Source organism: Stenella coeruleoalba, assembly GCF_951394435.1.
Source record: "Stenella coeruleoalba genome assembly, chromosome: 6".
NCBI lineage: Eukaryota > Metazoa > Chordata > Mammalia > Artiodactyla > Delphinidae > Stenella > Stenella coeruleoalba.
In genome coordinates, this window is record NC_137151.1 from 117,800,066 (window position 1) to 117,820,686 (window position 20,621).

At 37.9% G+C, this 20,621-nt stretch overlaps 1 protein-coding gene across 1 annotated transcript in view; it reads right to left on the bottom strand.

Annotated features, from left to right (window-relative positions):
• The window catches only part of LOC307187849 (large ribosomal subunit protein eL8-like), a gene marked incomplete at both ends in the record, with an annotated part of 28,918 nt that extends 8,533 nt beyond the window's left edge, over positions 1 to 20,385 (bottom strand). The window contains 1 exon segment of the mRNA XM_079924372.1: positions 20,314 to 20,385. Coding sequence (XP_079780498.1) covers positions 20,314 to 20,385 — 72 coding nt within the window.
• Between the last annotated feature and the right edge of the window lie 236 nt (positions 20,386 to 20,621).

Genomic DNA, 20,621 nt, shown 5'->3' on the forward strand with positions numbered 1-20,621 from the left:
ATAAAATGACAACCTAGAGCAATTCCTTAGTTGTGTCTTCAGTGCTATGGTGGACAAATATACAGAATAACTGCCTTCAAAAGAATTATAAGAAGTTATATTCTACTCTGGGGTTTTAGACACATCTGTATAGAACACAAACAAGCCAATGTAAGGACAACACATAAGTAAGAATCACAATTGCTTCTGTATCACTGCTATCTTTTGAGACAGGACATATATCAATAAATACATCATTCTAAGACCTATGTTTTTAAAAGCAAGTTCCAACTCTATTTGTTTGTCAGGAACAAATTCAGACATCAACATACAGGTGGACCACAAAATAAATATTTGTTCAAATTTCATTTATTCAAACAGTTATTCAAAAAACAGATTCTGTGAGCCTCTCATGTACCAGACACTGCCCGAAAGACATAGGCTTTAATTGTGGATGAGAAGGGCCAGTAACTTGCACTTACAGAGCTTATCATGATTTGCTTGGGCTTTGACCTAACAGATGAAGGAAAACTGGAAAGTTTTCTTTGTTCTTGTATGCCACAGAAGCATGCTTCCCCTTATACCTGGAATTCCTTCAACATCTATTTGCCAAATATTGGTAAGTTATATGAAGAAGAAGAATAAGGGCACAGGGGCAGTGAAAGACAGTTTGCCTATTTCAGGAAAAGTTAAATATATACTTATCATATAACCCAGGAGTTTCAGTCCAGTAGACATGAAAGCAACCACAGAAAGACCTGTACATGGATGTTCAGAACAGCTAAATTAGTAATATCCAAACACTGGAAACAATCCAGTGTCCATCAACAGCTCAATGAGTAAGCAAACTGTGGTATATTCACACAATGGAATAATAATAAGTAATCAAAAGGGCAAACTATTGATGCATGCAACAATTTAGGTGGATCTCAAAATTGTCGTGCTAAATGGAAAAAAAAGATACAAAGAGAATGGTATAATTTCATTTATATAAATTCTAAAAAATGCAAATGAATCCATAGGAACAGAAAGCAGATCATTGCCTAGAGACATGGATGAAAGAAAGTGAGGGGCTTCCCTGGTGGCGCAGGGGTTGAGAGTCCGCCTGCCGATGCAGGGGACAAGGGTTCGTGCCCCGGTCCGGGAAGATCCCACATGCCGCCGAGCGGCTGGGCTGGGCCCGTGAGCCATGGCCGCTGAGCCTGCGCGTCCGGAGCCTGTGCTCCACAACAGGTGAGGCCACAACAGTGAGAGGCCCGCGTACTGCAAAAAAAAAAGTGAGGACTGCAAAAGGGCTCAAGGAACCTTTTAAGAGAGATGGAAATATTTTTTATCTTCATTGTGGTGGTGTTTTATGGGAGTATATACCTACCAATGTTCATCAAACTGTGCTCTTTAAATACGTACTTTTTCTTGTACAAAAGTTATACCTCAATAAAGTTATTTTTAAACATAGGCATACCATACAATTTATCAAAAAGAATTTTGGAACCACATCTTCCTCCAAGAAAAAGCACTGGCTGAAGCACCTAGCAGTGTTTGGTACATAGTGGTGCTAAATGCTAAATGCAAAAAATAAATATTTATAAATAACTGTTAGCACTTACATAATGCTTCCTATCTATCAGTAACATTTGTTAATTTAATTAAGCTAAGAACAAGTGTATAAAGCCATCTTTATTATTAAAATTTTTTTTAAGAAATACTGTACAATTGTCCTCTATTTTAGATTAGGACACAGAGCTTAGTCCTCAAGGTTCTCCAGCTGGTGAGTTGCAGAACTGAGACTCCAGTGCATGCAGTCTGTCTCTAGATGCATGTTTTTAGCTCCCTCAGCATATCACCATAGAAGAAAGGAAAGAAGGAATTAAAGAACTCAGAGAAGAGAGGCTTCTCTGTGTGCTTGGCAGTCAGAGAAGTCTTTTTAAAAGGACAGGATGTTTGCTGAGCTTTGAAAGATAAGGAAGCTCTGGAAAAGGAAGAGAGTGGATGTGCATCTCAGACAATGAAGATGCTGCCAGGCATGAAAGGGCCTGAGAAAGTATTTGTCCAGTTTCTGGTGACATTCTTTACAGGGTGAGTTAGATCAAATTCCACTGACATTTTATCTTATAAATATTGCATGCAGGCTAGAAATAGCCAAATCAGTGGCGAAGAAGGACAAGGGGAGGTGATTTCTCCCCTGACAGACGTCCCAGGGCAAGAAAGGAGCAGAAGATGGAGATAGAGCTGACTGTTTAATGATGAATGTGGCAATCTTTTTCTTTAATGTACAATATTATATGACTGAGAAAAGGGGAAATGATGAGCCTTGGCTTCTCATACCAACAGGGAAAAGGAAATATTTCTTTCACAGGGTCATGTGCCCACACCCACATTGGTTGTCAGAATTAGGATTTAATAACAATAAAAATATTGCTCTTGGGATTTGACCATGGTGGTGAAGATGATGTTAACCAGACATCCAGGAGGACAAATACAGTGCATACATTCACAGCTAAAGAAACCAAGAGACGTCTTTCACGCCAGAGAACAAACTATGAGGAAAGGGCAGGCAGAGGAAGGGAAGGTCATACAAGGTTGCTGAAGAAGCAGAGAGGACCAAGATGCAGACCTTGAGAAAGCAACCAACAACTGAAGAATGGAAGGAGGAGAGCAGACTTGTGGTGGAGGTGGAAGCTGCCCTGAATCCACACTGATACAAAGAGGATAAAAGAAAAGTGGACAGTAAGCGACATCACGCAGATACACCCTATTTGTAGGAAGCGGTCTGCCAATGGAGAAGTGAGAGGAGACATACACTGCATGATGAGCAATGCTGCTGCTACCAATCTGAGGGATTGGGAAGAATAGCACTAAGTTCACTCTCATATAAAATTATACATCATAAAAGAATTTCTGCTAGCCTAAAACATGGCTAGTGCCCTTATTCCCATGAGCCTCCTGAAAATGGTAGGTCTAGGAGGAATTTAACTTATATATGTGCAATGATCAAAAAAGTACCCACCTAAAAGTGTATTCAAAACAATTCTCAACAGACTATTAGTGGAGGAAATTCAGCAGCACATTAAGAGTACAATAATACAAAATAATCTAGTGGTCTTTATTCTTGCAGTATAAGTATGGCTCACTGATAAAAATATATTAACATAATTCACTATAATAATTTGTTCAAAAGTAAAAATTTCAACACCCATTATTTATAGGAAAAAAATTTAAACCATAGTAAGAGAAAGATAAGCCTTTAATATGTCTTTATCAAACTAAAGGCCTGAATTACACAAAGTGAGGAGCAGTGGAAAATTTCCTCTTGAAAACTGAGATACCACTATCAATGGAAAAAGAATTGAGGTATAAAAAGTGGAAAGGATATGGATACAAGTATCATCAGTTGCAGATGATATGATCATTTACTCAGAAAACTCAAGAAACTCAAAAAATCATTAGAAGTAATCAAATCAGTAGAATCTATGTATCGGTAGCTATATCTGTATCATATATTAAAACAAGAATCAGTCGGTATAATGAAAGCAACAGTTACAAAAAAGAAAGTAAATTATCAAAGACCAAATGTTATAAGAAATATGAAAACCCATATTAAGAAAACTTTAAAACACTACTTAGGTACCCAAAGACTTAAAGAAAATATGTATCATAATCTTAGATAAGAAAACTCAGTGTCATCAAGCTACCAACTCTTTCTAATTTAACCTGTGAATTTATAACTTTCCCAAGAAAATGACTAGACCTTAAAAAAACAGACAAGCAAATTCTAAAGTTGATACAGAAAAATCAACAAGGAAAACTATCCACATAATATCTGAGTGAGGTTAATGAATTGCATTATAAAGCCTAATGGATTACTAGAGTGTCTTATTGTGAATGGATCGATAGATCAAAGAAAGAATATATAAATAGAACCAAATACATGAAGGATTTTGTTTTAGGGTATTTCTATCAGTAGAAAAAATAGAAATTATTTAGTAAATGGTGATGAGGGAATTGGTTAGCCATCTAACCAACACTGAATCACTGTATCACTCTGCAATAAAATTTAGATGGACCCAAATTTTAAGTGTGAAAAGTAGAACCATGAAATTACATTGTGTGTACTAGTAGAAAAGGCATTTCTAAATCAGATACAAAATCCAGGAAAAATAATTGCAAAAGCTGACTATTTGAAATATATAAACCCAAAAATGTCTACATGGTAAAAATTATCATAAAGATAAAGACAAAAATAAAATATAGAAAAGTAATAAACTATGGTCTTGAATGTTTAAAGCACATTATGCTAAGTGAAATAAGTCAGACAGAGAAAGACAAGTACCATATGATTTCACTTATATGTGGAATCTAAAAAGCACTAACAAACAAAAATCCCCTACTTCCTAGATACAGAGAACAGATTGGTGGTTGGTAGTTGCCAGAGGGGTGGGTGAAATGGGTGAAGGGAGTCAAAAGGTTTATAACTTCCAGTTATAAAATAAGTCATGGGATGTAATGTACAGCCTAGTGACTATAGTTAATATTACTGTATTGTATATTTGGAATTTGCTAAGAGAATAAATCTTTAAATTTCTCATCACAAGAAAAAATAATTTTGTAACTACATATGGTGATGGATGTTAACTAGACTTATTGTTGTGAACATTTCACAATATATACAAATATTGAATCATTATTTGTACACCTGAAACAAATATAATGTCATATGTCAATTATACCTCAATAAAAAAAATTTTTTTAAGCAATAAGGTATGGCCCTTAACGTTTAAAGAACATTAATACAAATCAATACAAAAATTTCAAAATGTCTAAGTGAATAAATAATTATATATATCTTTGGTTGAACCACATACTATTCTAAGTGCTCTACATATACATATATATATTACATATACTACCTCACATAATTTCCCAACAATACTACTACTGTACAATACTACTACTATCCCATTTTACATATGAGACAAGAAGTTAAGTAACATGCCCAAGATGACACATATATTGAGTGACAGGACTGGTATTTGAATTCAGGAGAAACGTATTCCAAGTTCAGAGTTTGACCACCATACTATGCTGTCTCACCATGATATAATAATTAGTCTTATAATGAGAATGAGGCAGCTCCCCAGGTAGCAGTTGGAACACTCCTCAGGATGTAAATTTAAATGGAAAAGGCAAAGTTCAGAATATGTATATAGATTCCACCATTAGTGTAAAATAATTAATGGACTATAGACACACACATGTATATACTTACTTCTGCGAAATATATTGAAAAAAAAAAAGACCTGGTACTTGGAGAGATAACTGGGTAGGTAAGTGTATATATACAGGAGTAAGGGGGACGTTTTGCGGCATGCTGCTCTATGTTTTTGAACGTCGTGCCATGTCATGTATTAACCGTTGAAAAAATTAAATATTTTTCTAAAATAACACATATTTAGTGTTTAGTGCACTGCATGGTTTATTGCAATCACACTCTTTGTAGTGAAAGTGTTTATAAAGAGTGAAATGGCCAAATGTTTACACATAGACAAAGAGAGAAGGCTTGAGCTAAACGGCTGTTAATAGCATTTTAGCTTTTCCCCAGTAGCACAAAGCCAGTTCAGAGCTGGGTCTAGAGTAGACAGTGAATAAACACTACCCAGGTGCCAGAAAGCTCAGTGCCCAACTTAACGCTGGTCACACTAACTCCCTGGACCCTTAAGTTGACTCATTTGAGTTTTCCTTTCTCCCTTGGTTCTCACATTCTGTGTCTACTATATTCATTTTACTGTTATTTCCTATGTTGTAAACTTCAAATCATTTTGGAGTGACAGATAGACTCTTCATAGTTAGCATATACAAAAGCATAATTTTAAATGTTTGCTTACCAAAGCATTTCCATAAGATGGAACAAGAGAATTTGTTGCTCTCACCAGGCATGGGCACTCACTTTCCATTTAACTTAGTGAAATCACTCACCTGTAACAGTCTGTAATTTGCTGTTTTTACCAAAGCATTTTGTTTCTTTCCAGTGTTTGTGAAGTAGTGAATCAATTCATCTCCCTGAACATGAACTCTAAACTAAACGATCGACCAGTGTGCTCCTTAAAGCTGAACTTGGAAATGATAGTCACTTTCTAAAACCACCACAAAATAATAAGAACCTACCTTAATGCAAAGGCTGAAATGTAAGGAAGGATTTGTGGTGCTATTTATAAATTGCTTAAGCATCTGCCACCAACCTGAGTTTCATGTGTTCTCAGGCTGCTGAATTACATCTTTGTACACGGTAAGGAAGCACGTCTAACATTTTTTACGTAGGGGAGATAAACCCTGTTTGTGAGCTCTGCAGAGAATGAGACTGAACTCAGTACTTGTTTATGGCCCCCAAGATTGTTCACCAAGCCTGAAATGTATCAAATAATTACCTGGTAGCAGTAGAAGCTGGAGCTGTGCTTTGTGTGCTATTGGCTCAAGTCAATTATAACTTCTTTCAAACTGCTCCATCAACTTCTGCAAACTGTAGCATATATTATCCCCGTGACAGAAAGGAGGCTCATCTTTCATTTACATTGCACTTTTTCCAAAGCCTAAAGATAGAAAATCCTGCCTTGACTGATTATAAATAACCCTCCCCTCAGGATATGACTGAGAGACCTAAGGATGTCTGCTTTTCTCCCTCTTCATTGAAAGGGAGTTGCCATTCAATTAAATTGAATTTTCCTTTCATTTTCTACGGATGAGTTTACTTAGTATCTCTGCAGGCACATGGAGACATCCGGGTTGCTGCCTGTCTGGCTACTCAAGGCAGCACTGTCGTTTCACCAACCGAGTGGAAGCTTCAGGATCAATCTGGGACCAAGTCACTGTATGCAGAGCTTTATAATTTTCCCTGTTGTCCTCATTCTTCTTCCTAACCACCAGGAAGCTTATTCCCAGACCCATTCAGACTTGGATCATCTAGGTTGTTCCTTACCCATTAAAACCCAGTCTTGTTTCTCATTCTTTCAGATTTACTAGACATTAGCGACTTACTCCATTCTGGCCAAGATTAAAGAAAAGAATTAACTGCTCATCAGCTATACTAACAGAAAGGCCTCTGAGTTGCTTTTTAATAACCAGGGCATGGAAACCGCTAAACCATTAGAATGACTGCACTCTGGAAATTGAAAAAGACTTTAGAAATTGTGTATTCTCCACATCCCATAGATTAGGAAATTGACGCTCAAAGTAACCACCTACAGAGTTAGTTAGTTGAAGATCTGAAACCAAAACTCAGGTCTCCTTTTCTTTCCATACTGATTTGCTGACTGCAAATCTTCAATAGTTTTTGAGGTTTTGAATTGCAAGATAACCCAAAAGTGAAGCATTGCTGTTTGAGTCTCTGGCATATGTCTATCATATAATAAGGTATAGTATAAAAATAGACTATATATATATATAAATAGACTATCTGTATTTATATCTGTAATTTATGTGTATGTTTCTACAACAGAATAATAGATGATATCTACTAGATAATAAGGAGCATGAGATAAAAATTGTCATGTGCATTCTTGTGGGTGAAGAGGACTCATGGGAAGCAGAGTCCTTTCTCTTCATTGGGGTGTGCGATACAAAGATATTTACACTATGGAGCACCCCCTTTTATTTTAACCAGATAAAATTGGTTTGAAATAACCAACATGTTTATTTTTGAAAAGAGAATTTGTTACCTTCTCCAAGCATCAACACTAAGGCTGTCCACTCACTCTGTGAAATCGTTCACCTGTAATAGTCACAATTTGCATTTTTACAAGGACTGGAAGAGGAAATATCACAAAAGGCTTAGCTTCTTCTTAGGGAGGGCAGAAGAGTGACAATTTAAGAACATAGACTTTAGTGTTAAATAGATGTGGTTTTGAGTCCCAGTTGCGCTATTTATTAACTAAGACATCTTGAAATGTTCTTCTTTAGGATTGCATTGTTGGTGAAAGAGTCATCATAAAGAAAACCACTTTGTAGAAGTTTTCTAAAGATGAATGAGGTAACGAATGAAAGTGCTTAGCTCTTTGCCTGAGTCATAGTAAGCCCTGATTGAATATAGCATATTCTAACCAAAGGGGCTGTGGGGAAGGGAAGAAGCTGTTCCAGGTTTGTTTAGGTGGTAGGGAGTATTGGAGAAAGGAAGCTGTCTTGAATATATATAATAGGACAATAGCAGATGGGGCCCTAGAATGTCATGTCTAGTTTCAGTAATAGATAAGTCATCTCCAAAATCACCCTGAATCCTTTCTAACTGATCTCTAGTCGTTTTACATAGTTTTTCATCAGTGCATTTTTCCCATACAGTCCAGACTACCTGAAATGCTTTCCACTTATCATTGCCACCCCAGCTCTCGTGGTAAGGCTATTTTTTTTTTTTTTTTTTTTTTGGTCACGCCAGGGCAACTTGCGGGACCTTAGATCTCTGACAAGGGATCAAACCCATGCCCCCTGTATTGGGAGCATGAAGTCTTAAACCCTGGACCACCAGGGAAGTCCCTCATGGTAATGTTACATATTCTTCAGTCTCCGATCATCCTCCTGTTTCCAAGTTCATCTCCTCAGTGAACTGAGCTCTTTAAGGGAACAGGCTATGGCAATTATAAAGGTTTTAATGTTATGCATATTTTTATTCCTAATACTTAAAAGAGTGTCTGATGTATAATAGGTATCCAAACATTATTTGACGAATAAGTGTATGAATGAACCACTCACTGCTCAGCCTACCTGGATTAGAACCCCTGGGAAAATTCTGCTGACGTCCTTCTTTCTAAAGTGAAGAGCTATCCCATTTGCTCTTGAATGGGTGTGACCAAGCACTGGGTATTCTGAGTGTCTATTTTTCCAACAAGTATACCTCACCAAAAACAACAACAAAAAAAAAATTAAAAGAAAAAACTGGATGGTCAACTTTTTCACTGAATGTGACAAAGTGGTTTATTCTAAGAAACAACCCTTTCTAGTAACCCAATCACAGTAGAAAAAGAAATCTAGTGCCTAACCAAGTTCAAGGACAAACTCTACTAAGTCCCCAAAGTTCACCCACTTATTTAGATGGACTGTGTATTATATAATACTATTGTAGCACTGTCAAATTTCTTGGATCTAATAATGTTCTCCATCTTCTAATGCATTCATATCTGCAAGTCTATTCCTGAGACTTCTTTACCATTTTGAGTAAGTTCCTCATCTACACCATGGCTCAGTGTTCTCGTCTATAAAACAGACATAGTAAAAGAGCCTATTATGTCTTCATAGGGAGGGTCTGAGGAAGAAAATTATGTCTTCATAGGGAGGGTCTGAGGGAAGACCCTCTGAGGAGGGTCTGAGGATAAAAGTAAGACATTCAAAACAGCACAATGAACAATGAATAAAAGTTAAATATGATTATATTAAAATATTTTACATTAATTTAGGGGACTTTATGGTTATAGTTACATAATTAGAGGTGTGTAAATAAGTGATTCTTGTAAACATTGGAAAATTCCTCCAAGAACTGAAGAAATTTACTTTAAATATAAACATTGTATGCTTACATTCCCTCATACGTTTTGGATGACTTATCAGAAAATGCATTTTCTGGATTAAGAGGTGTGGGACAAGGCGGTCTTCCTTTATGTGAATATTTCAGTCTACCAATGGCCCCCTAATACCTTACTCTTTCTTTCTCTTATACTTCTTCCATTTTCTCTCTTCTTACATTTCTACCCCACATGCTAGTGTAGAATTAAAATTCTATGTGATCATCATTAGTGTATAGGAATACAAGAGATTTCTGTGCAGTAATTTTGTATCCTGCTACTTTACCAAACTCATTGATTAGCTCTAGTAGTTTTCTGGTAGCATCTTTAGGATTCTCTATGTATAGTATCATGTCATCTGCAAACAGTGACAACTTTACTTCTTCTTTTCTGATTTGGATTCCTTTTATTTCTTTTTCTTCTCTGATTGCTGTAGTGAAAACTTCCAAAACTCTATTGAATAACAGTGGTGAGAGTGGACAACCTTGTCTTGCTCCTGGTCTTAGAGGAAATGGTTTCAGTTTTTCACCATTGAGAACGATGTTGGCTGTGAGTTTGTTATATATGGCCCTTATTATGTTGAGGTAAGTTCCCTCTATGCCTACTTTCTGCAGGGTTTTTATCATAAATCGGTGTTGAATTTTGTCAAAAGCTTTTTCTGCATCTATTGAGATGATCATATGGTTTTTCTCCTTCAATTTTTAATATGGTGTATCACAATGATTGATATGCATATATTGAAGAATCCTTGCATTCCTGGGTTAAACCCCACTTGATCATGGTGTATGATCCTTTTAATGTGCTGTTAGATTCTGTTTGCTAGTATTTTGTTGAGGATTTCTGCATCTATGTTCATCAGTGATATTGGCTTGTAGTTTTCTTTCTTAGTGACATCATTGTCTGGTTTTGGTATCAGGGTGATGGTGGCCTTGTAGAATGAGTTTGGGAGTGTTCTTCTCTCTGCTATATTTTGGAAGAGTTTGAGAAGGATAGGTGTTAGCTCTTCTCTAAATGTTTGATAGAATTTGTCTGTGAAGCCATCTGGTCCTGGGCTTTTGTTTGTTGGAAGATTTTTAATCACAGTCTCAATTTCAGTGCTTGTGATTGGTCTGTTTATATTTTCTGTTTCTTCCTGGTTCGGTCTCAGAAAGTTGTGCTTTTCTAAGAATTTCTCCATTTCTTCCACGTTGTCCATTTTATTGGCATATAGTTGCTTGTAGTAATCTCTCATAATCCTTTGCATTTCTGCAGTGTCAGTTGTTACTTCTCCTTTTCCATTTCTAATTCTGTTGATTTGAGTCTTCCCCCTTTTTTTTTTTTTGATGAGTCTGCCTAATGGTTTATCAATTTTGCTTATCTTCTCAAAGAACCAGCTTTTAGTTTTATTGATCTTTGCTATAATTTCCTTCATTTCTTTTTCATTTATTTCTGATCTGATCTTTATGATTTCTTCTCCCCTGCTAACTTTGGGATTTTTTGCTCTTCTTTTTCTAATTGCTTTAGATGTCAGGTTAGGTTGTTTATTTGAGATGTTTCTTGTTTCTTGAGGTAGGATTGCCATTTACCATTGCAACAAAAACAATAAAATGCCTAGGAATAAACCTACCTAAGGAGACAAAAGACCAGTACGCAGAAAGCTATAAGACACTGATGAAAGAAATTAAAGATGAGACACAGATGGAGAGATATACCATGTTTTTGGATTGGAAGAATCAACATTGTGAAACTGACTATACTCCCCAAAGCAATCTAAAGATTCAGTGCAATCCTTATCAAACTACCACTGGCATTTTTCACAGAACTAGAACAAAAAAATTCAAACTTTGTATGGAAATGCAAAGATCCCGAATTGCCAAAGCAATCTTGAGAAAGAAAAATGGAGCTGGAGGAATCAGGCTCCCTGACTTCAGACTATATTACAAAGCTACAGTCATGAAGACAGTATGGTACTGGCACAAAAACAGAAATATAGATCAATGGAATAGGATAGAAAGCCCAGAGATAAACCCATGCACATATGGTCACCTAATTTATGACAAAGGAGGCAAGAACATATAATGGAGAAAATACAGCCTCTTCAATAAATGGTTCTGGGAAAACTGGACAGCTACATGTAAAAGAATGAAATTAGAACACTCCCTAACACCATACATAAAAATAAACTCAAAATGGATTAAAGACCTAAATTTAAGGCCAGACAGTAGAAAACTCTTAGAGGAAAACATAAGCAGAGCACTCTATGACATAAATCATAGCAAGATCCTTTTTGACCCACCTCCTAGAGAAATGGAAATAAAAACAAAAATAAACAAATGGGACCTAATGAAACTTAAAAGCTTTTGCACAGCAAAAGAAACCATAAACAAGACGAAAAGACAACCCTCAGAATGGGATAAAATATTTGCAAATGAAGCAACTGACAAAGGATTAATCTCCAAAATTTACAAACAGCTCATGTAGTTTAATATCCAAAAAACAAACAACCCAATCCAAAAATGGGCAGAAGACCTAAATAGACATTTCTCCAAAGAAGGTATACAGATTGCCAACAAACACAAGAAAGAATGCTCAACATCACTAATCATTAGAGAAAGGCAAATCAAAACTACAATGAGGTACCACCTCCCACCAATCAGAATGAACATCATCAGAAATTCTACAAACAATAAATGCTGGAGAGGGTGTGGAGAAAAGGGAACCCTCTTGCACTGTTGGTGGGAATGTAACTTGATACAGCCACTATGGAGAACAGTATGGAGGTTCCTTAAAAAACCAAAAATAGCACTACCATACGACCCAGCGATCCCACTACTGGGCATATACCCTGAGAAAACCATAATTCAAAAACAGTCATGTATCACAATAGTAATTGCAGCTGTATTTACAATAGCTAGGACATGGAAGCAAGCTAACTGTCCATTGACAGATGAATGGATAAGGAAGATGTGGCAAATATATACAGTAGAACATTACTCAGCCATTAAAAGAAATGAAATTGAGTTATTTGTAGTGAGGTGGATGGACCTAGAGACTGTCATACAGAGTGAAGTAAGTCAGAAACAGAAAAACAAATACCGTACGTTAACACACATATATGGAATCTAAAAAAAAAAAAGAAAAGAAAATGTTCTGAAGAACCTAGGGGCAGGACAGGAATAAAGATGCAGACCTACAGAATAGACTTGAGGACACGGGGAACAGGAAGGGTAAGCTGGAACGAAGGGAGAGAGTGGCATGAACATATATACACTACCAAATGTAAAATAGAGAGCTACTGAGAAGCAGCCACACAGCACAGGAAGATCAGCTCGGTGCTTTGTGACCACCTAGAGGGGTGGGATAGGGAGGGTGGGAGGGAGACGCAAGAGGGAGGGGATAGGGGGATACATGTATACTTATAGCTAATGCACTTTGTTATAAAGCAGAAACTAACACGACATTGTAAAGCAATTATACTCCAATAAAGACATTAAAAAAACATCTTCCCTGGTGGCGCAGTGGTTGAGGGTCCGCCTGCCGATGCAGGCGACACGGGTTCGTGCCCCGGTCCGGGAAGATCCCACATGCCGCGGAGCGGCTGGGCCCGTGAGCCATGGCCGCTGAGCCTGCGCCACCGGAGCCTGTGCTCCGCAAGGGGAGAGGCCACAACAGTGAGAGGCCCGTGTACCGCAAAAAAAGAAACAACAAAAACACAACAAAAAAACCATAAAACTATGTGATCAAGAACATAATAAATGGCTTAAGTCTGAAACTCTTACATGCTGCTTCTTGATAGAGCATCCTTTCGCCCTCCACCCATCCCGCCCGCAGGTAAATTGTTCCCTGATCTCCAGCTGCCACCTTGACAAAAACTGAACCCCAGAGCCTGGCATGTAGACCTATAATTTCCCATTTTATTTTTCAGTCTCAGCATGGTGCTCCCTGGTGCCAAGCATTTCCCACTTTGAAATGAAATAGACCCCTGCAGAATTCTCTTACAACTGGTCCCTCATCCTGGTGAAGAGACTGAATAGGACAGTGGAAAAGGCTTAGAGGATGATTGGGGAATAATATTCAGTGCTAGGAGGAGCTCCTGAAGTGAATGCCAAGATGATTGTTTTGTTCAAAGGGCAGTGAGTCATGTCCCCAGGGAAAGGAAGGAAAACTAGTTCTTCGAAGAAAAAGGATTTTACTTTTGGAGTCAATTTTCATTTTATTTGGCCAGGCCAACTTTATTCCATTTTTTATTTATTTAACTTGTTTTCTGAGAGATCCGGTTGATCTAGGATGACAACACATTCAACTATATAGTTTGAGGTTCGGATTGGTGCAGAAGTGACAATTCAATTGTTCATGAGATCCAACTTCAGAATAAAATGGCATGAGCAATCTACTTTCTCTTAGTGTTTCAATCCCTTTTCAACCCAGTCACAACTGGTCTTTATTTTTGACATCAAATTCACAATCAAAGTACTAGAACACTTTCTTTTTATCATCGGACAATGTTTCCAGGCTCAAACACAGGCAGAAGATGCACGAAATGATGTCAAAATAGAATATTATACAAGCAGAATGGAAGCAAATCATCCACCTATCAAGAAAGTTGCTATTACACTGTAGTTTTGCCTGACTAGAGGTATTGAAAAATGTGTCTCAAGGGAATGCTTTTGGGTCACGAGTAACACCAGAGCTTCTGCTCAAAGACATTATGATACTCATTAACCTCACGTGCCACCATCCATGTCTTTTCGAATGCTTTCCTTTTTGGTTGTTTTTCACACCTATTACAAAATATAAAAACCAAAGTAACCTGCTTTCACTGAGTTCAGAAGGGAGAGTAAGGAAGAAAGGACACCAGTATGGAAAAAAAAAAAAAAAAAGCTTTGCTTAAGTATACACTTTTACTCATTTATTCATGCAGTAAATATTTATGGAGGACTTACTATGCCAAGTGTGGTAGTAAGTACCGGTTTATACTGGGGAAAAAGACAGACAGGATTCTCACCTTATGAAATATTCATTTGTCAGCAGAGGGGGAACGGACGATAAACAAATAAGTCCCCGTACATGTCAGATTTTAGATGATAGATTCTCAAAAATAAGCACTGTGAAGAAAATAAGACAGAGTGATGTGAAGTGGGGAGAAAGGGGAGGGAGAGGAACCTCCGATTAGGATGAGCAGTTCTCCCTGAGGTCATGTTCAGCTGAGACTAAGTTTAAGAAGGAGCCAAATGCGCAAAATCCAGGCACACAGTGTTCCCAGTGGAAGGGACGGCAAGTGAAAAGCTCGGAGGAAAGAAAGCTCTTGGCCTTGGTGTCTGGAGCAGAGCCAGCTACGGGGGAAGCAGTGTGGGAAGAAATCTGAGACGTGGCCAGAGGCTGAATTGCACAGCCCAAGGGAAGAATACAGCCATATTTTTCCCTGTTTGTGAAAGGGGAGGAGGGCAGAAAATTCAGCAGATAGGAAGTGTAGCCTAAAGGTGTGTAAAGATCATGCAGAGGACAAACGAGGTCATCAGACGCTGCTCTCGCTTTGAATCTATCTCTAAAAATAGGACATCACCACCTTGAGCAAAGTCACTTAGCAAATCTGTAACCCTCTTAACCATGTAGATATCAGGCTCTCCTTGCTCCGGTGTACTGGAAAGACAATATCCTAAAACGCTCTTTGAAAATATGTTCACTGTGTTTATAATGAGTAAAATATACAGGTACGAAGCAAAGAGTGGAAGAGCATGTGCCAAAGGAAGCTTTCATTCAGACGGTACTATAAGGAAATGCTTAGTTGTCTCTTGAATGTTATAATAACATTTTTAGAGTAAAGAAAACCCACTTTTGGCTTTTACGGTATCAAAGCATACATTCACAACTAGGAAGAAAAGCTTTCAATACTTGAAAAATAGAAAGCAACTTTGGTTTTTATTCAAAGTATTTCATTTGGTCTAGGTCACATAAAGCACCATGAGATATAATGCTGGTGATTTGAATTAATAGGTTATCCCTTTACAGAAGTCTGAGAGATTTCGAGAGAAGGGACAGGATTAAGTGAGCATCCAGCTGTTCGTCAGTTAATTGAGTCCTTTAAAGTATTCAGTAAGTGTTAGATACTGTTATAGAGTCTCAGTGTGAACCAGTCACAGGCAAATAAGACACATGATGCCTGCTTTATGAATTTTGAGCTCAGCATGTTTTCCAACTGGCTTATATCCCTTAGGAGATAAGTTGTTCCCCAAATAATTAAGCATCTTTAATGTGTTTTTGCAATCTGGCCTAATGATGTGACAGAGGAAATGGTCAAAGTGTCATATGGCCTATGGATATGAAAATTTCCCAAGTGGCCAGCTGTCCTTCTGTCAAAACTTCTTTAAATTGTTTTTCAACTTGTGTGTTTAATATATAAGTTTTTGGAACTCTGAATTATTTTAGATATATTTTTTAATGTTTCGATCCAAGAGTAGGAGTTCTCAATAGGTGTAAGATTTTGAACAATGGTTTCTTAGATATGACATCAAAAGGACAAGCAACAAAAGGAAAAATAAATAAAAACTTCATCAAAATTAAACATTTTTGTTATTCTAAGTACATCATTACCAAAGTGAAAAGACAGTCTTCAGTCTAAGAGAAAATATTTTCAAATTATACATCTGATAAGGGGCTTGTACATCGAATATATAAAGAACACTTACAACTCAATAATAAAAATACAACCCCATTTGAAAATGAATAATAGACATTTCTCTAAAGAAGATATACAAATGGCTAATAACCACATGAAAATATTCTCAATATTATTTGCATTGGCATTAGGGAAATACAAATCAAAACCACAATGAGATGTCACTTTACACTCACAGGATGACTATTGTCAAAAAGTCAGACAATAATGTTGTCAAGGAAGTGGACAATTTAGAACCCCTGCACACTGCTGGTGGGAATGTAAAATGGGGCAGCCTCTTTGGAAATAGTCTAGTAATTCCTCAAAATATTAACCATAAAGGGGACTTCCCTGGTGGTCTGGTGGTTAATACTCTGCACTTCCAATGTAGGGGGCACGGGTTCAGGGTTCAGTCGCTGGTCGGGGAATTAAGGTCCCACATGCCATGTGGCATGGCCAAAAAAAAAAAAAAAAGGTTACACATAGACTTATGACATGACCTATCAGTTTCACTCCTAGGTATCTAAGAGAAATAAAAACATGTCCACATAAATATACAGGTATGTAGGGAGGGTGGGAGGGAGGGAGACACAAGAGGGAAGAGATATGGGAACATATGTGTATGTATAACTGATTCACTTTGTTATAAAGCAGAAACTAACACACCATTGTAAAGTAATTATACTCCAATAAAGATGTAAAAAAAACCCACAGGTATGTATGTTCATAACAGAATTATTCATAATAACCAGAAATGAAAATAATCCTAATGAGAATCAATGGAGAAATGAAATGTGGTACATCCATATAATTGAACATTATTTGGCAATAAAAAGAAATAAAGTACTGATTCATGCTACACTATGCATGAACCTTGAAAACATCATGCTAAATGAAATCAGTCAGTCACAAAGACCACCTATTGTATGATGCCATTTATATGAAATGTCTAGAATAGGCAAATCCAGGGACACAAAAGGAGATTAGTGGTTGCCTAGAGGTGGGGATGGGGCGATCTGAGGAGAAATGAGAGTGATTGTTAATGGGTATGCACTTTCTTTGTGGGATGATGATATGTTCTAAAATTGAGTGTGGTAATGGTTACACAACTCTGTGAATATGCTTAAAACCATTCAATTGTACACTGTACAAGGGTAAATTATAGGATTATATGGTATGTAAATTATATCTCAATAAAGCTGCCATTTTTTAAAAGTAAATATTCTTAACAGAGATTATTGCACTATATGATTCCTATCCCAGCATATTTCTCCCCCAAAATGGAAGATTTCTAACATACTAAGAAAGAAATGGTCAAGTAATAAGACCAGAATGAACTGATCTCTCACTGAGCTACCTATGCTGCTAATCAAGCCCTCAACGTGGATGTGGAATCTAAAGGGGACAAAAATTAAACAATTTCCCAAAATATACGATGGTGACAAAAGTAAAATCTACTCTTGCAGTCTATTAACTCAGTTACTCTATTTACTAGGACTCTAGAATTATAGCTTCAGAGGACACTTCAGCTATCGCCTCATCAAACTTCCACCTGATAAAATAGGGAAACAGAGACCCAGAAAAGTTCAATCCTTTGCCCTCAGGTCACAGAATAAGTGATAGATGGAGCAAGGAATAAGGGTCAGATCTTCTGAATTCCAATCCAGTAGAAGGTCAATTAGATTATCTGTTTAATATATAAGGGTCTTAGATAACAGGTTCAGCCATTATTTTAAAAGGAAAAAGAATGTCTTTCCTAAAGTAGTGGTTTATCTTAAAGACAAACACTAGATTTAATGCATACAATATATTAAATTTAGTGTTCCATATTACAAGAAAAGCTAGAATTTCTTTCTACCAGGAGTGGTCAAGAGTGTTATCCTGGTGAATTCTGGCATGTGGGATTAAAGCCAAGGACAAAAATGTCTGTCCCCAGACACAGGTAAGGGATAAGAAATGGGTTGTGAGTATCCCTACAGAGGGTTCTTTTAGGTCTTGGGCAAATCACCATTTACAATCTGTTCATACTCTCTTGTCCCTTCTATCCCCTGGGTTTCCAGAAAACCTCAAAATGGCAAAAACATCAAATGAGGTAGGGCAAGAAAGCCACAAAAAGAGTAAGAAGCTGATAAAAGACAAAAGCATTGGGCTTCCCTGGTGGTGCAGGGAAGAGAGTCCGCCTGCCGATGCAGGGGACATGGGTTCGTTCCCCGGTCCGAGAAGATCCCACATGCCGTGGAGCGGCTGGGCCCATGAGCCATGGCCGCTGAGCCTGTGCGTCCGGAGCCTGTGCTCCGCAACGGGAGAGGCCACAACAGTGAGAGGCCTGCGTACCGCAAAAAAAAATTACCTACTCTGTGACTGGGGTGAGAAAGAATGCTGTGGATAAGCCTCCATGTTCTCCTATTTCCTGTGGTCTAGATAGTTTCTCAAGGTAGGGACCAGCATCACTTTGTTAGAAAAGCAGAATTCAACCCCATCTCATCCCAGACCAGTCAGAATCTGCATGTTCACAAGAATCCCAGGTGATAAGGTGCACATTAAAAATCAAGAAGACCTGGAGAGCCAGGGGGTCTCCATCAGTTGTTTCTCTGAAACACTGCCCAGGTGTCTGCATCTTGGGGGGTCCAGGTGCCCATAGAGGCTTAAATAATTGGTTAGCATCTCTACATCCTTGGGCAGTTCTAGCTTCTGGGTTTGCATGAAAGTCATCCACTGTGGCTCCAACCAGAAAAGAAGCTTCGCTTGTAGGAAGAAGTGTTAAGTCAGCTGGCTACTAACTCAACTTCCAGTCGCAAGTAATTTTCCAGTTTTCTCCCTCTCTCTGTTTAAAAGCTCCTAACGAGTTCCTGTAGCATCTCAGTGAATACATTTTCATTACATTTCTGTGCTTTCATCCATGCAAAATAAGGAAGTTCTCCTTTCTCAGAAATGAATGTCATATCTCCTGTCAAACTCTTCATTTTCACAAGTTCAGACTAATTATGGCTGCAGATGGTACCGCTAAATAAAGTTCTCTGTTGTGGACACTTAATCAGATCAGTATTCCCAATAGAAATGTCTGTCTTGTGGTAAAACCTGTTGCTGTGGGTTAGTTGAGATTTTAAAGTTATGTTGGGTTCTTTATCCTAATTTTACTCCAAGCCAAAGATTGCTATGGAAACTCATGTGCAGGCTTAGAAATATCTCTTTAGGATTTCTGTTGTCTAAATACTAAAGAAAACACTGACATCCCATTAGCATTTAAACACTACATGGCTTGTGCAGAGGAGCAAACAGCAGAGTGTGTAAAATGACATCCAAGTTCAGCTGACCAGTCACTGGATGCTCATTTTGCCCCATCTACAGTTCGTCTAGAACTCTTCTTCCAATTGCTAAACTGTCTTGTGACTATCTCATTATTCTCCAGCATCTCCACCAGAGGGTAAGTGGCTCAGAGGAAAAAAAAAAAAAAAAGGAAAAACAAACAACAGCAAAAAAATCAGTTAACGTTCTTTGTGAAAAACTGCCTTTCTGAGTAATGTTTTACTGGAGAAGGTTAAATCCAAGGGCTAAAATGTATCTTTAGGTGGTCACAGATTCTCCACTGTTCTTTCTTTCCTCTCATTGTTCACCTAGGCAATAAAGATCTGTCTTCTATGACTTAAAAAACCAGCATCAATGGCACTTAATTGTATCATATTTCAGGAAAAGATACTAAGAACTTGTTTTGTTTTTGGCTTTTTTGGCCACACACATAGCTTGTGAGATCTTAGTTCCACTACCGAGGATCGAACCCGTGCCCCCTGCAGTGGAAGAACAGAGTCCTAACCACTGGACTCCCGAGGAATTCCCAAGAATTTGGTTTTGATTTTATATTTTAGTGGCATGTGATGAACAAGGAGAGACTCGAACCTCTGTACCACCTGACAGCTCTGTACGAGAAAATGTCCAAGGTTTGCAACATAGCCAAACAAAGAATTTCCAGTTTCAGAGTTACCTTCTCAGAAGTTTATTTTCAATGGGATGAATTTAGATTATGCGAGAGATAAGCGGTAATTTATACCTTAGGTGGGACTCTAAGCCAATATGAAGATCCCCATTATGGGCCATGGTCAAGTGTGGTCTCTCTCATAACTGGGTGACCACTTGCTTGCTGGCTACCCCATGTACACTAGCTACCTTTACAGTTTCTATCCCCAAGACGATGGATCCCCGGGTCAAACATTTTGGTGGGGGCTTCACAAGAGCCATATCGGACAACTAAACTCTCCCAGCTGTTTCCAAACCTGTAGGGCGCCCTTAGACCTTCTTACTCTCCAAAGGATGGCCGCAAGCCTGTAGAGATGTGAGTGCGTAAATCCAAGTAATGTTTAATTTATCACAATATATCTTGTTGTTTTTTTCCCCGGTAGCTAACAAAAATAGCAATGCTGAACATTGAGCAGTCTGTATTCTGTCTCATTCAGTAAGAATCAAGCTCCCTGGCT